The sequence below is a fragment of the Sinocyclocheilus rhinocerous genome, unplaced genomic scaffold (genome assembly GCF_001515625.1).
Source record: "Sinocyclocheilus rhinocerous isolate Xijiao unplaced genomic scaffold, SAMN03320098_v1.1 scaffold1107, whole genome shotgun sequence".
Classification (NCBI taxonomy): Eukaryota; Metazoa; Chordata; class Actinopteri; order Cypriniformes; family Cyprinidae; genus Sinocyclocheilus; species Sinocyclocheilus rhinocerous.
The window spans coordinates 393,197-408,820 of NW_015647084.1; the positions used below are offsets into that span (position 1 = coordinate 393,197).

The following is a 15,624-nucleotide window of genomic DNA, read 5'->3' on the forward strand; positions in this document are numbered from 1 at the left end:
GCCAGCTATTCAGTGTGTTGTGATTGGCCGAATACCTCAAGCGTGTGAAGGAAATGTTACGCCCCTTACTGTGTTACTACACGGCATACTGTGATGCCGTGTCCCGGCCGGAGCGACGAGACAAAAACATTCAAACCCATTATAAACGAGGCATTTGTTGCATCCAGTGGGGACATAATTACAGATTATAATGACTTATACTGTCTTTTTATGTGTTGCGTTGCATCGCGCCACGTAAACATAAAACCATGTCTGCATTTGTGATCGGAGAAATGACAAACAACAAGTGCTACTCTACACTGCTCAAAACTCGCATTTGAATCATCAGTGGCAAATCCTTTAAATATGAAAACATACTTACAGTATGTGGGTCAGAACAACCGGCATTGTAGTCTACTCTACGAGGATCAGCAAACAGTCCTCCATAAAATGCGCTGCACACATCTGAAATGTCAAGAAAACTGTATGCATGTTTGGGCATATCAGGATGTAGAAGCAGATCTGTTTGTCCAAGGACAGAAGCTTGAGGTAGTACATGAATTTAAATACATAGGAATAATAATAGATTGCCGGCTTTCTTTCAAAAAAGCATGTGAAGAAAGTTGTTAACACAGTGAAATTTAATTTAGCTAATTTTTGATTTATTAGAAATACTTTGACTAAGGAAGCAGCAGTTTAGTTTAATTAATTCTATGATTCTTCCACATATTACATACTGTATGACGACCTGAACTCAAACAAGTCTATTCTTAAACCAATTTAAATTGTTTATTACAAGTTCTTAAGGTTTTAGATAAAAAGCCGAATAGTTTTCATTATTGTAATATCTTAACTAAGTACTCCCTTTTAAGTTGAGAATATCTGATCCAATTTGCTGATTTAGTACTGGTGTTCATGATTTTAAATGGCTTTGCTCCACCAGTTTCTAAATATATATATATATATATAATGACAGGAATTTAAAAAATACTACAGGTACTTGTGGTTCCCTTTCAAAAGGGAACTCACGCTGCGTCCCCTAGAAGGCGCTATGGGGAATTCCTCCGGCATGACTGGTGTCTGAAGAATAAGTCTAAACAGGACAATGAACATGACATCAGCAGTCGGCTTATGACGTCAAAACTGGTGCGGTCGAGAGTATAAAAGGGCACTTGTGAAATACGTCATCCTTTTCTTGTCTTCAGGAGACTGTTTGTACATGAGTTTGGAGCACACTGAAAGGATTTCTCAATAAAAGCTCCATTCGCGCCGTCCTTATTCTCGAGGGATGTGGGATGCTCTTTTGGGTGGAATGCTATCCAGTGGTGGACACCACTCGCATCTGCTGGACACCCCTGACATCTGATTGGCCACCCCAAAATTTAATATGCTACTATATCATTCTCTTTGTTTTTAATCGTACTGAAATAACTATTTATTTTAGCCTTTTAGAAATTGTGCCGCATCATGCTTCATCTCATTCAGTGTACCACCCGGGCTTGACTCTCTCTTGAGGGATGAGAGTTGAGTGCCTGCGCCCTGCAGTGGTTATTGTTATTTGTGTCTAATTCTGAGGAATTAGAGACAGAAAAGTGCTGTAGTTATTATTATTAAAATTATAGCTTGCACCAATGACAGATTAGATCTGTTTTGGCTGCATGAGACAGACTTTTTGGAAAACAATTTCTGTCTGTACATACTGCCTGTCCCCGTGAGCCTTCTGTTTTTCCTTTGATCTCCATGCTGAGGCAGAGAGATTGTAAGGGATTCCATATTTGGTGGGAATGTGTCAATGCTTCTTTTCTGTTTCTCAGTAGCTGAGGCCGTCCTCATTGAAGGCTCCAACCTGGCCATTTGGGTTTTTATGTTCTGCTGAATGGCAGGTTCAGTAAGGAGCTCTACTCTGATAGCATTATCAAGTCGTTAGGCTTTCTGTAAGCATCCTTGGTAAGCCATTCTGAGTATAGGACGTAGTTAGGCCTCCTCTCATCTTAGAGAGTTGTTATGCTGAGGCCTCCATCCTCAGAGCTCCATCACGCTGTGGTGCAGGGTTGTTAGGCTTTCTGAGCCTCCTTGGCCATTGCTTTTAGGTAGGGTTACCTATGAGCCCAGCTATAGGCTAGCAAGTGTGAGTTGTAGGCTCTCTGTGAGCCTCCTTGCAGGATGTCCTGAGTATGGGATGTAGTTAGGTCTCCTCTCATCTTAGAGAGTCATCATGTTGAGACTTCTGATCCTAGAGCTCGGCCAGAAAGTTTGCTAAGTTGTTAGGCCCTTTGTGAGCCTCCCTGGCTACTGCAAGTGTTGTCAGGCCTCCTCTCATGACAGAGTTATCTTTATTGAGGCCTCCGCTCACCAGAGCTCTGCTAGGACAGCATTGCTGGTTTGTAGGCTCTCTGTGAGCCTCCTTGCAAGATGTCCTGAGCATAGGGTGTAGTTAGGTCTCCTCTCTATTTAGAGAGTTGTCATGTTGAGGGCTTCGTTTCTAGAGCTTGGCTAGGTAGTGGCCTACGTTGTTAGGCTCTCTGTGAGCCTCCGTGGCTAAGCAATGCTAGGCCACCTCTCGCTGGTGAGAGTTATCTTACTGAGGCCTCCGGTCCCCGGAGCTCTGCTAGGATAGCATTGTGAGTAGTAGGCTCTCTGTGAGCCTCCTTGCATGGTATCCTGAGCATGGGATATCGTTAGTCTCCTCTTGATTTAGAGAGTCGTCATGCTGACAGTTTTGTTTCCAGAGCTCGGTTTGTGTTTAAGTTGCTAGGCTCTTTGTGAGCCTCCTTGGCCATTGTGAGCATTGTCAGGCTGCCTCTTTTTACAGAGTTATCTTTATTGAGGTCTCTGCTCCCCAGAGCCCCGTTAGGATAGTGTTTGCAAACTGTATACTTTCTGTGAGCCTCCTTGCATTGTATCCTAAGCTTGGGGTATCGTTAAGTCTCCTCTCGATTTAGAGAGTCGTTATGCTGAGGTTTTTGCTCCAAGAGCTAGGTTATTGTTGGCTGAGTTGTTAGGCTCTTTGTGAGCCTCCTTGGCTACTACTAGTGTCGTCAGGCCTTCTCTCACTATACAGAGAGCTATCTTTATTGAGGCCTCCACTCACCAGAGCTCCGCTAGGACATAATTTTGCAGGTTGTAGGCTTTCTGTGAGCCTCCTTACAAGATGTCCTGAGCGTGGGGCGTAGTTAGGCCTCCTCTCATTTTAGAGAGTCATCATGCTGAGGCCTCTGCTCCTAGAGCTGGACCATCTGCGACCATCAGTGTCGTCAGGCCTCCTCTCTCTACAGAGAGTTATCTTCATTGAGTCCTCCTTTCACCAGAGCTCCGCTAGGACAGCATCTGTGAGTTGTAGGCTCTCTGTGAGCCTCCTTACAAGATAGGCCTTAGGCCTCCTCTAGTTTTAGAGTCTCATCATGCTGAAATGCATTTCGTGCCTTCTCTAAAATCCATGTTTATGGTTAGAGCACAAGCTGACTGCTTCGCACCTTTTCTGAAATCCATGCTAATGGTAAGGGCATGTGCCAAGTGCTTTGTGACCTTTCTATCTGTGTTAGACCCCAGTTTGCTCTTAAACAGAGCAGGTTTGCCAAGTTGACTAGGCTCTCTTTGAGCCTCCTTGGATACTGCGAGCATTGTTAGGCCTCCTCTGGTTGAGGCCTCCACTCCCCAGAGCTCCGCTCAAAGAGTAATGGTGAGTAGTAGGCTCCTTGTGAGCCTCCTTACAAGATATCCTGAGCATGGGGCGTTGTTAGCTCTTCTCTCAATTTTGTTAGCTCTTCTCTCCGTTCTAGAGAAGCTCCGGTCTATGATTGCGTTGCTGGTGCAGGGGTGAGTCCTTTGAGTCTTGGACTTAGCTCAGCCAATAAGGCATTCATCCCTTCAGCATGGCGACATGGGTATACCGTTCCCCATAGCGTCCTCTAGGGGATGCTGTGCGAGTTCCCTTTTGAAAGGGAACGTCTCAGGTTACACATGTAACCATGGTTCCCTGAGAATAGGGAACGAGACGCTGCGTCCCTTTGCCATGCTTCAGGCATTCCTGCGTACATCTCCTTCAGACAAGAAGTGGATGATGTATTTCACAGGTGCCCTTTTATACTCTCGGCCGCACCAGTTGTGAAAGTATCAGTTTCAAAGTATTTTTTATTAGTATTTTTATTATATTATATTTATTTTATTTTTTATTTTTTGCAAGCAGCTAGATGGAGAACTTATTTATTTATTTTTGTATTGTAAAAGGTGAAATTAATTATTGTCTCTTTAAATTTCACCTTCACTATTACAGGTGCAGTGGTTGGAGGATGGGTCACCTGAAAGCGATGCAGAGAGAGTAAGGGTCACGGAAAGCTCAGTCAAAATCACGGGTCTGAAGGGAAGCACGCTTTATCTGATGTCAGTCAGAGCACACAACAGCGCAGGCACCGGGCCCTCCAGCGCACCCATCAGCATCACCACCAAGAAGCCACGTAAGTCATATTGTTATAAAAACATGATTTCTAACCAGACAAGGTAAATGAGTAGTTGACATGAAATGCTTTTGGGCAAACTCCATTTAAAACTTTTTTTTTGCAGCATCTTAGTCCTCTGTATTTGTTATGTATGTACATTTTATGATAGACTACATGGAATATTTGCACAAAAAGTGAAAGTAAAAAGGCCAATAATAACAAAACTTACCCAGTATTCAGACTTCCAGGGGCCTCAAAAGCCTCAGGCTATATGACCAAAATTGTCAACGGAAGCTGAATGGCAGGCATCTCACTGCAATTAGTGTACGCAGGGCCCTCAGGCTCCAAATAAACTAAAAGCTATAGCCCCCTTGACCTATTGGCAATGCTTTTTATTTATTTATTTATTTTATTTTTTTGGTATTGGTATTTATTGCAACTCAGATGTGGCCTGAATGCATTTACACTTCAGTTACAATTGTGTAAATAATGCCATGAGATTAATGGGTTTTAAATGTGTAATAAAGGGTTAATTCACCCAAAAATTAACCCTACCTTGTTAAACTCTTAGTGGGGTTTTCTCAACACTATAAGAGATTAAGGTGGCCTTTGTTAAACTACCGTGGCTAAATAGGCACATTATCTGATGCCAATAATTGAGAACAAAACACTGTGTTTAACTGAGCCAGAAACTCATCAGATAAACTATAACATTACTATAGAGGTAGTCTTATGGCTATTTTTAGCTAACAGACTGAGCATACAATTAAGGCCGTTTTAAAATAAAAAGCTTGACAGATCTCTTTCTTTGTGTCGGAGCAGATAGCCGATTGTCCTTTTTCCTTTGTAGGGCAGATTCTCTGACTAAACGTACCGTGATACCACCGTCCACTGTTATGATCTAGTATAGTTATCATAATAGTATGTATTGTAGATTTAGTGGGTTGGGTGTCATTAGTTAAATTGCTTCAAATACATAGCTATTATTTTTTAAAACTATTATTTTTAACAATTTTTTAAAACTATGAATACGTGGTGCACAAAGTCCTAGCCATGAAATTTGATGAGAAAAGAGGTCAGATTTCCCCTGGTTCAGTGCTCAGTTGCGGTTAAACGATGTATAAATTCCTCAATTACTGTGAAAAGTAGAATTGTTTGTGTGGGCACCTGACCAGGCAGTGGCAAACACAAAATTCGTAAAATTGCTCCTAAGCATCCCTACATCACCACTGTTATGATCTAGTATAGTTATCATAATAGTATGTATTGTAGATTTAGTGGGTTGGGTGTCATTAGTTAAATTGCTTCAAATACATAGCTATTATCCTCAATTTTTTAAAACTATGAATACGTGGTGCACAAAGTCCTAGCCATGAAATTTGATGAGAAAAGAGGTCAGATTTCCCCTGGTTCAGTGCTCAGTTGCGGTTAAACGATGTATAAATTCCTCAATTACTGTGAAAAGTAGAATTGTTTGTGTGGGCACCTGACCAGGCAGTGGCAAACACAAAATTCATAAAATTGCTCCTAAGCATCCCTACATCAAGGGCAACTATTTTACTGTTAGGGAGTTATGGAAATAAAGGAAAGAAGGGCATGCTGACATTCAAGCAGCATTAAAATGTCTGGCTTTGTTGTCTTACAATGAAAATGGATGAGGTCTTACAATCTCATCGATGTATGAGAAATAGACAGACATTTAAATTGTTGAGGTGGTCACCATTCAACGTTATTGTCTGGAAAAGACCAGCTTCGACATTCTGTTAAGGGATTTGAAAGGCAAGAGGGTGAATAAATGATCACAGAATTTACGATTTAGGGTAAGATATTCCTTTAATGTTCTGCACAATGTTTCTTTGTTTCATAGCAGTTTTTTTTGCTGTTACATTAAAACGACTCCTAAAGTTCCATTTATAGTCCAGCTAATTTAAAGTGAGAGCCAAGCTGAATTGAATCAGCGCCAGTGAGCTTTGAAAGTCTTAAATTTAGATGATACCTCAGCTGGTGCGCTGCCGATTGTTAAGATTGCAAAGGACAAAATGTATGGGAGATGTTGTTCAGTCATATTACACAAGTTGGAAGTAAATCAGAATATGATTTATGTCTTTTAGCTCCAAGTCAACCCCCAGGGAACATTGAATGGAACCTGACAAACTCAAAAGTCTTTCTGAACTGGGAACATGTGAAGGCGATGGACAATGAATCAGAAGTAACCGGCTATAAGGTAATCAGTTTTTTTTTTTTTTGCTCTCGCTCTTCTGTTGCTTTGCTGATAAACATGCTGTACATAATGTGCCACAAAGCTGGTGTTTCACATAAAACAACTCGGAGATAAATGACTGAGAACATTACCTTTGAAAGCTGCATTATATGCTATGTTTTTTCATTACATTTTTTTAATTTGAAGTGCTTGTGAAGCCTTTCCAGATATGCTCATGCAGCTTCCTTTGAACTTCTTAGTTGAAGTGCAAATCATTTTGCATAGGAACTGGGAACATGTGAAGGCGATGGACAATGAATCAGAAGTAACCGGCTATAAGGTAATCAGTTGTTGTTGTTTTTTGTTCTCGCTCTTCTGTTGCTTTGCTGATAAACATGCTGTATCAATGTGCCACATAAGCTGGTGTTTCACATAAAACAACTCAGAGATAAATGACTGAGAACATTACCTTTGAAAGCTGCATTATATGCTATGTTTTTTCATTACATTTTTTTAATTTGAAGTGCTTGTGAAGCCTTTCCAGATATGCTCATGCAGCTTCCTTTGAACTTCTTAGTTGAAGTGCAAATCATTTTGCCTAGTATTGTATTTAATGCTAGTTTCCCATAAGTGGCAATTGGTTCTATACTGTACTTTTTGACATTTTTCATATCGTTAAATATCATAAAGTCACTTCTTAAAGGGAAAATCCACCTAAAAATTCAAATAAAAGAAGATATTTTGAAGAATGTTGGCAACCGTACAGTTTTGGTTTCCACTGACTTCCAAGAAACACAATAGAAGTCAATGGGAACCAAAACTATATGGTGACCAACATTCTTCTTTTGTGTTCTGCTGAAAAAAATGCATTCAGGTTTGGAACAACATGAGGGTGAGTACATGATGACAGAATTTTCATTTTTGGGTGGTGAACGATCCCTTTAACATATGCAACCTTACTGTAAATTGTTACTGTACATTTTTTTTCCTGTTCGTATGATTGGATGCACATTTAGCTATCCAGTCAGAGTTGCGTTAGAAATGTTAAAATGTCATCTTATGGGATTGGTAAAACAAATCTAAACATATTTCACTGTCAAGATTTGATTTCCCCTTTAATGTAATCTTTAACTTTTTTCAAATTTACTTTCACACTCAAGGTCATACATACAGTTCAGAAACATCCGAGGCTTTTTTACATTTCAGAACAAGCTGCTCCGATCTCCTGCTGCGCTCAAAATCCGAGACATCTGTAGCAAGAGTTCACACAAAATGTTCAGAATGAGGATTAAAAGTTGTCCAATGTGATTCATTTCTTTTGAGCAAATTAATTTGCTGCAGCGTGCTGCCAGCTAATTGACGATGGCCTCTCTGAAATGTAGAGGTTTGTAGGGTCGGCGAACAGCTGGACGGCTCTGATGCTATCCTCCATCTGGAGCTACGAGCTTAGCGAGGCCTCACCAAAGACACTTTCATAAGACAGAAGCACTATTCATTTGCAATCCTAGCCGTCCGCTGTGAGGCGCCTGCAGAATAATACAATCAATAATCATACATTTTCTAGTCTGTATGAGTAAGAAAGAATATCAGTTTGGTGGCTATTTATTTTGCACTGTCAGCCTGAAAAAGAGAAATTTAAATGATATATTGATTGTGAAACCTATTTTTTTCACAGCAAGATATGTCAGTAAACATACTAATAATCCTCCCACTGAAAATCAATTTGAAATTTGAAATGTCTAATGATTATTTAATTTGTATTCCCTCTCTTTCCTTTGTTTTGAAGATTGCAAGAAGATTGTGTGAAACAGACTTTCATACACTTTTTTCTTTTTTTTTTTTTCAGAGCAGCTGTTGGCGATTTGTTTAGGGGAACAATTTTATTATTTTATTAAATGCTTTATTTTTATATGTTTATAGATAGATAGATAGATAGATAGATAGATAAAATATAATATTAAATTCAAAAATATATAAAACTTTTTTGTATTAGAAATGTATAGTTTGTTTAATTTATTGTTTTATAATGAGCTGTTTTATAAATTTACAAACTTGCCCTATTTTTGTGAAATGTTATGCTTAAAACGTGTGCTTCTGCTATTTTTCTTCATAATAAATGTTTTTTTTATATATATTTTATCTAAGCACATTCCAACATTTTTTATTATTATTATTCAGAATTAAGTGTTCAAATATGTTTTGGGGCTGCTGTACATCATTAAATATCCTTGTTGTTGTTGTGACTTATTTATTTTTTGAGTGGTTGTAGCTAATTGGCACAGACTAGCTGCATTTCACTGACCCACTTTCTCCCGCGCAGGTTGTGTATCGTCAAAGCTGGCACAGGGGAAGCAGCGTAGTCGAGACCAACAGGACGTCCGTGGAGCTTCAGTTGCCATCAGAAGAGGACCTGCTCGTTCAGATCAAAGCCCTGAGTGACGGAGGAGACGGCAGCAGCAGCAGCCCTATACGTATTCCAAAGATGTCAAGTAAGGCTTCATGTGAGCTCATTAAGAGCAGTGCACACTGATTTTTGAGCTTGTACTCACAGAATCGAACTACTAACCAGGCAATTGTTTGATATTTGTAATGTAATCCTGTCTGTGATGTCTTTGTGTTCCTCTCCATCACAGGCCTGAACTCAAGGGGATACTTCAGTTCAGACGCAAGCAAGATGGCCCATGTTCACGGAGTAGTGTTTCTGATCTTGTCATGGTTGTTTTCATAGAACTTTGCCTTTATTTAAAGCTGAAGTGTGTCACTTCTGTAACACTAATATCGCCAAATGGAATTTCAAAAACGATTATGGTTTCCCAAACACTGTCTGCTGCAGAGAGAAATCAACCTAAAAAGGACTTACTTTGAATTGCTGAATAGATATGAGGAAATATTTTAACATTTGGAAAAAAAAATACACACATCAGCTTTAATACTTTTTAAAAATCTGATTGGGTGGATATATTTTCCTTTTTTTTAAAGAGGAAAAAATTGGTGACTCCGCTCCATTGCCTTATATTGTGATGTTTTTTTTTTTACACCTCTTTGTCAAACTATTTGTCTTTTGTATGTAGATTTTATGCAAAAAAAGTAGGCTTTTTTTTTTTTTTTGCTTAGGTATTCAGAACTGAGATTCAAATTGAGCACAATATTAAGTCATGTGATGCAGTAGTGACCTGGAATGATCTTTAAAGGGGTCATATGATGTGATTTCAATTTTTCCTTTCTCTTTGGAGTGTTACAAGCTCTTGGTGCATAAAGAAGATCTGTAAAGTTGCAAAGACTAAAGTCTCAAATCCAAAGAGATATTCTTTATAAAAGTTAAGAGTCAGCCACGCCTACCTAAAACGGCTTGTTTTAAGAACGATGAGCTTTGTAAAAATCGACGCGTTTCAGAAAGGTGGGGCATAGAGGAGAAACAATAATGTACAGTATGTGGAAAATAATGTGTTTTTTGAACCTTAAACCGCATAAACATATTTCATTACACCAAATACACAAAATAATGTTCTTTTTAGCAGCATCATATGACCTCTTTAAGAGAAATCCTTGAATTATGAATTATACCCATGCTGTTTTTCCTTTTACACACATCAGTCAAATAAGTGACGCTGTGTTTGTGTATGTAAAAAGGCCTTTAGATAGATGAAATGCATTGTTGTTTTGCATAAGCCTTGAGAGATATCATTGTTTTGAAGAATAGCGACAGTTTGGTTTGATACATAGTTTCTGGATAATTACACAGATTTCTTGCTTGCTAGTTAGTATGATTTATTATTTTGGGCAATTACGAAAGTCGATCATTTGATTTCTTATGAAACGCATTTCTTGTTCCTTTAAATTCAACTCATAATTCATCAGTTCAATTATGATTTCTTCTGTCATTCACATTATGCTATGGGAGACTTCCTGATATCTCTCAAAGATTAATCATCATGTTTGTTCCTGTGAAAATATTTCTTGCAAACATCTGCTGAGTTTGTACGCTTGAAGAGGAGACCAAAGTGTGTCATCAGAACTTAACTTAAACAGATATTCCCTCTGCTGGTTTCATGTTTTCTAAATATCACAATTCATACATCTAAAAAAAATGTTTTATATCCTCTACAGTTTATTCGATTATTTTTTAATCGTTTTTTAATTTATTTTTTTAATGTTTATCTGTTTGTAATTATCATGCATAGTGAAAAACTTTTTTATGTTTTACTTTATTTATTATTGCTTTTTAATTTTTATTTAATTTCTATTATTTTTGCAATATTTATTTTGAAATTTGTTTATTGTATCTGTATACTTAATTTAGTTTCTTTATATTTAAATGTTTTTAACATTTTACTTTTAAATACTAAATCGCATAATAGTATCCACATTTTTGCCTTATTTTGAAATTTTGCATTTTATAAATGTAACATATTTGTCTGGTGTTTTTTATTTTGCTGTTATGTATGCGTTTTGGCCTATTTAATACCTTTGTATTAATCCTGTACAATCTCTGAGAGATAAAATAAATACAATTTCATATTGAAATATTAGTAGAGCAAATATATTATTAGCTACAGTATCAGTAATAGCCTCCACACACTACAGCATTTTTGATCTGGGAGGAGACGTTTCATTCTAATTTGATGAATGGAATAGAGCTTGGCTGATCTATACGGTTGCCTGGAGTCGATTCCTTCAAAGACTTGCATACTGATTAACTGTAGTAATTACAAATAGACTGAGATTAGTCTCTGCTGGATGAGAGTGTAAAGACAGCAGGCATACTTACTGACAGTCATTTAAATTACTATATATATATATATATATATACACACCGTGGATCCAAAATCTGAGCTAGTGAAAAATGCTCCTATTTTGCAATTATCTAATTAAATGCAACGTTATTTTCGGTGCAAATTATAGTATCAAAATAATTTAATTGAAATGTTGAAGTGTGAAATAACATGAATTTATTCTTATTTGCATGCCCCCCATTACTTTAGTGCACTTGAACTAACATATCTCTAGAAGTTTGTGTAAAACCTGTTGATTATCTAATCCACCATCCAAAAAGCATCTTGCGCTTCAATGAAAATTAAAGCAATAGTTCACCCAGAAATGAAAATTTGCTGAAAATTTACTCACCCTCACACCATTCGAGATGTAGATGAGTTGATCAGAAATTTAGCATTTCATCACTTGCTCACCAATGGATCCTCTGAAGTGAATGGGTGCCGTCAGAATGAGAGTCCAAACAGCTGATAAAAACATCACAATAATCCACATGTAATTCATATGATGCCAGTCCATCAACTAACTAACCTCTAGTGAAGTGAAAAGCTGCGTGTTTTTAAGAAACAAGTCCATGATTATGACGTTTTAACTCAAAACCGTCACTTCTGGCCAAAATATGAGTCCATACTCCATAAAACGCTTCCTCCAGTGAAAAAGTCCATTCCCTGTTGTCCTCTCACGTAAAAACCACTGATATATTTGTTTAGAACTTCCTTATAAACAGTGCTTTATATGTGAATTTTTCTCCCCTGATTCAGATGAGATGCCTTTTTCACTGGAGAAAGCAATATTATGAATAGAGGACTATTTTAGTGAGTAAAATTAATTGAGCTTTTTTGGGGGGGGGGCGGGGGATCCCAGAAGTGGTCTTTTGGACTCCACTGTACATTTTGATAAATAAACTGTGCTTAAAGGTGCTGATATTCTAATTACTGTATATTTAATTATGATATTGTAGCCAAAACAGTGTAACCCATGTTTATCAAACCACCATAGAAAACTAGAAGTAGCCAAATGTCTGTATCTTTTTTAGGACTTAAATGTTCACTCAATAAGCAGCATCACATGTTTATTTACCAACATTTGACATTAAGTTATGAAACCGGGCTACAGTTGAGGTGTGAAATGGAGTTTGCTAAAGTAGATTTCACAGTGAAGGTGTTGGAGTTTATTCCAAGAGCTCAGAGGAATAAGCTTGTCAGGAACACTGACAGGTAAGTGTGCGAACACGGATGTAATCTCCCGAGAACTGCTCCGACTTGTTGGGCTACCAGGGGATTTAACCATAAATACTAGTCCAGCTGAAACAGGAGCAGTCGTAGGCAGTCACAGAGGCTTTTGGAAGTCCTCCTTGCATGTCATTTGGTGCCCTTCAATAGTGCCTGTGAGTCCGACCAAATTTCGGTGGGTACTGATATTTCTCGCACTGATCCTCCTAAATTAGTGGCTTCACTGGAGCTGTAAAGACCCATATGGAAGCGAGACATGGGAAGGCTGCTGCCTAATCACTACTTTTGCCAAGCCAATGTGTCTGCATAATCTCACAAAATGGCTGTAATAAACCCTTGCTCACTTTGCAAGGGAGTTTCACCTTATCTGACTGCAGTACGATCCCAGTATGGCATATGTCGGACACTTTGCTGCCTTAAACAAAGGCTTCAGTGCTCTAAAGGAAAGAAATGATTTCAGTTTCCATTTGGATTATGTCTTTGTTTTACTTTGTGAAAAAAAAAAAGATCCCCGATTTTTAATGTGGTCTCATTTGGACCCACCTATAGACAAATTACCGGCACTTCTCAGCCCCTTCTTATCAATCATGGCACTGATAAATAATAACCACCTTTGTTTTTGACAATATTTTCAAGCTAGGCAGAGATGTGCTTATTGAAGTGGGGCAGATTAAACATACTACCCCGCAGCGATGTAATGGATCTTATGCAAAAATGAATGGAGAAAATGTGGGCCAGATTTTTCATAGATAGTCATAGCGGTTTATAAAGGCCCTCGGATATATAAATGGAGAAATAATTGTGAGGAAACCTTTGGCTATTCAAATGAATCATTTCAATGATAGAATAGGGCTGTTATAGTTCACTTGTTAGTGTGCAGCGGCACAGGGGGGGGAAACTGGTAAGATAATGAATGCTTTAGAAGTTCGGGAAAGGTTGAGAAGACGGTCATAGTATTGAAGGGGGGATGAGAGACCTGGCGGCCTATTTTGCTGGTTTCAAGTACAAGCAGGTGAGGGCCATAAAACAAATTTCACCACCAGGGAGACAAGACAGAAGTATATATGAGTCAGTGGGAAAACTTAATTGAGATAAGAGTGCTAATATGCTTTAATTCCAGTGAGGGTCTATTGCATCACTGTTAAAGAAATAGTACAACCAAACATTACATTCTGTAATTTACAATGGAACATATTCAAACACTGTGATTCCATATGAATCATGCCTGGTTGACGTCAGCGATGACAAACACCATCGGTTCTCAAGTTTCTTGTAATCACAATGCATTGCAAAAATGAGAGTTGAGATCTGATTTTTTTTTGTTGTCTGTTCCTCACACAAAGCTGTTGAAAGCTTCAGAAGACTTGGAAAACAGTGTAAATGTCTGACATTTATTTCTTAAATGATAAATTATATAAAAACTGTTCAGAAGTTTTATTTTTGTTCAGCAAGGATGCATTAAATTGATCAAAAGTGACAGTAAAGACTTAAGATTGTTACAAAAAAAATCTATTTTGAATAAATGCTGATGTTTCTTTTCATCACAGAATCCTGAAAAAAAAGTATCATGGTTTACACAAAAAAATAAAGCAGTTTTCAACACTGATAATATTAATGTCTCTTAAGCATCAAATCAGCATATTAGAATGATTTCTGAAGGATCATGTGACTGAAGACTGAAAATTCAGCTTTGCAATCACAGGAATAAATTATATTTTAAATCAGAATAAACACGATGTTATAATAAATGGCATTTTAATTTGCATGGATGAATTGTGTAATAATATATTAAGAAAATAAATAGGGTTGATTTTGATTTCATGCCAACTTCATTGCTGCTTTTTTTGTAATTTAGCAGCATGTGGTTACTACATGATTTTGTTGTATGTAAATGAGCAGTGTTAACATATTGCAAAACATCCCCTTTTGTGGATAATGGAAGACATGGGGATGAGTAAATACTGACTGAAATGTCATTAGTGAATGTCAAAATTAACATAATCATATCATGCACTTATAACCACACCTCTAAGTCATAGCAAAATGATTATTTATCATTAAGGTAACACATCAATAAAAATAAATAAATAAATACATACATACATACATACATACATAAATGAAAATTTAACAAAGGAGGAGAGGTATATCAAAAGAAGTCATCCAACATATATTCCTTTATATTATATTTTTTAATTTCAGAAGTGTCTATATCTTTTCAAAAAGTATTTTGTTATTGCTTTAAATGCTGCAATTCTAAATAAATATAACTCTTTATGAAGCACACAAGATTATATTTTGCTCTATTATCTGAATTACGTCTGTCCATTTTTTATTATTATTTTACTAATGTAAAAAATGTGTGTATAGTGTGCTTTAAATACACAACAGCCTCTTTAACATCTTAAACATGACATTATATTTAAATGATGTTTCTGGTGTTATAAAAAAAAATCTCCTTTTAATTTTTCAAGCATATTCTTGCCAAAATGGTACGCTTTATTTTAATATCAACTAAATCATCTACAATATAAATGCAATAGAACGTCTCGGGTTACTTATGTAACCATGGTTCCCTGAGGGGAACGAGACACTGCATCCTCTAGGGGTCGCTATATTTATCACGTTACCTGTGTGCCTGCAATACTTTGTAAGTGCAATCAGCTCTGTAATGGCATTAATGTATTCACACAGTGGATTACTCACACTCTCCCTTATCAATTAATACACAGATGTAAGTGGCACCTGATCTAAAGAGAGGCTACCATGATTTGCTAATTTGCTGCATTACTTACATGTCATGCGGCAATTTAAAGACGTGTGTGAATGCCAAGGAGAAACCGTCCTTTTCATTGCCCTGTGCCTTAGAATATCTCTTCATTTGTTCAACCACTTCAATCAAACTGATCACAGCCTTATTTGGTATGCAAAACTAATCAGTTAATTTGACAGTTGCACACCAGCAGAATTTGATGGACATGGCAGCATATCAGGTAGAGCTCTCTGT

The 15,624-nt window shown here is 37.4% G+C and overlaps 1 protein-coding gene and 1 long non-coding RNA gene across 2 annotated transcripts in view; one reads left to right on the forward strand and one right to left on the reverse strand.

Annotated features, from left to right (window-relative positions):
- Window positions 1-9,532, forward strand: part of LOC107708735 (contactin-4-like) — a 96,175-nt gene extending 86,643 nt beyond the window's left edge. The window contains exons 19-22 of the mRNA XM_016513035.1: window positions 4,253-4,433; window positions 6,527-6,639; window positions 8,936-9,104; window positions 9,249-9,532. Coding sequence (XP_016368521.1) covers window positions 4,253-4,433; window positions 6,527-6,639; window positions 8,936-9,104; window positions 9,249-9,343 — 558 coding nt within the window. The 3' untranslated portion in view covers window positions 9,344-9,532. The remainder of the gene's footprint in view (window positions 1-4,252; window positions 4,434-6,526; window positions 6,640-8,935; window positions 9,105-9,248) is intronic.
- Window positions 9,533-9,688: 156 nt separating this feature from the next.
- LOC107708739 (uncharacterized) lies at window positions 9,689-10,712 on the reverse strand. Its single transcript, XR_001636405.1, has 3 exons — window positions 10,145-10,712; window positions 9,962-9,963; window positions 9,689-9,798 (listed from the first exon to the last, which is right to left on the reverse strand). It is a non-coding gene; the product is annotated as an uncharacterized LOC107708739 (long non-coding RNA).
- Window positions 10,713-15,624: the final 4,912 nt, after the last annotated feature.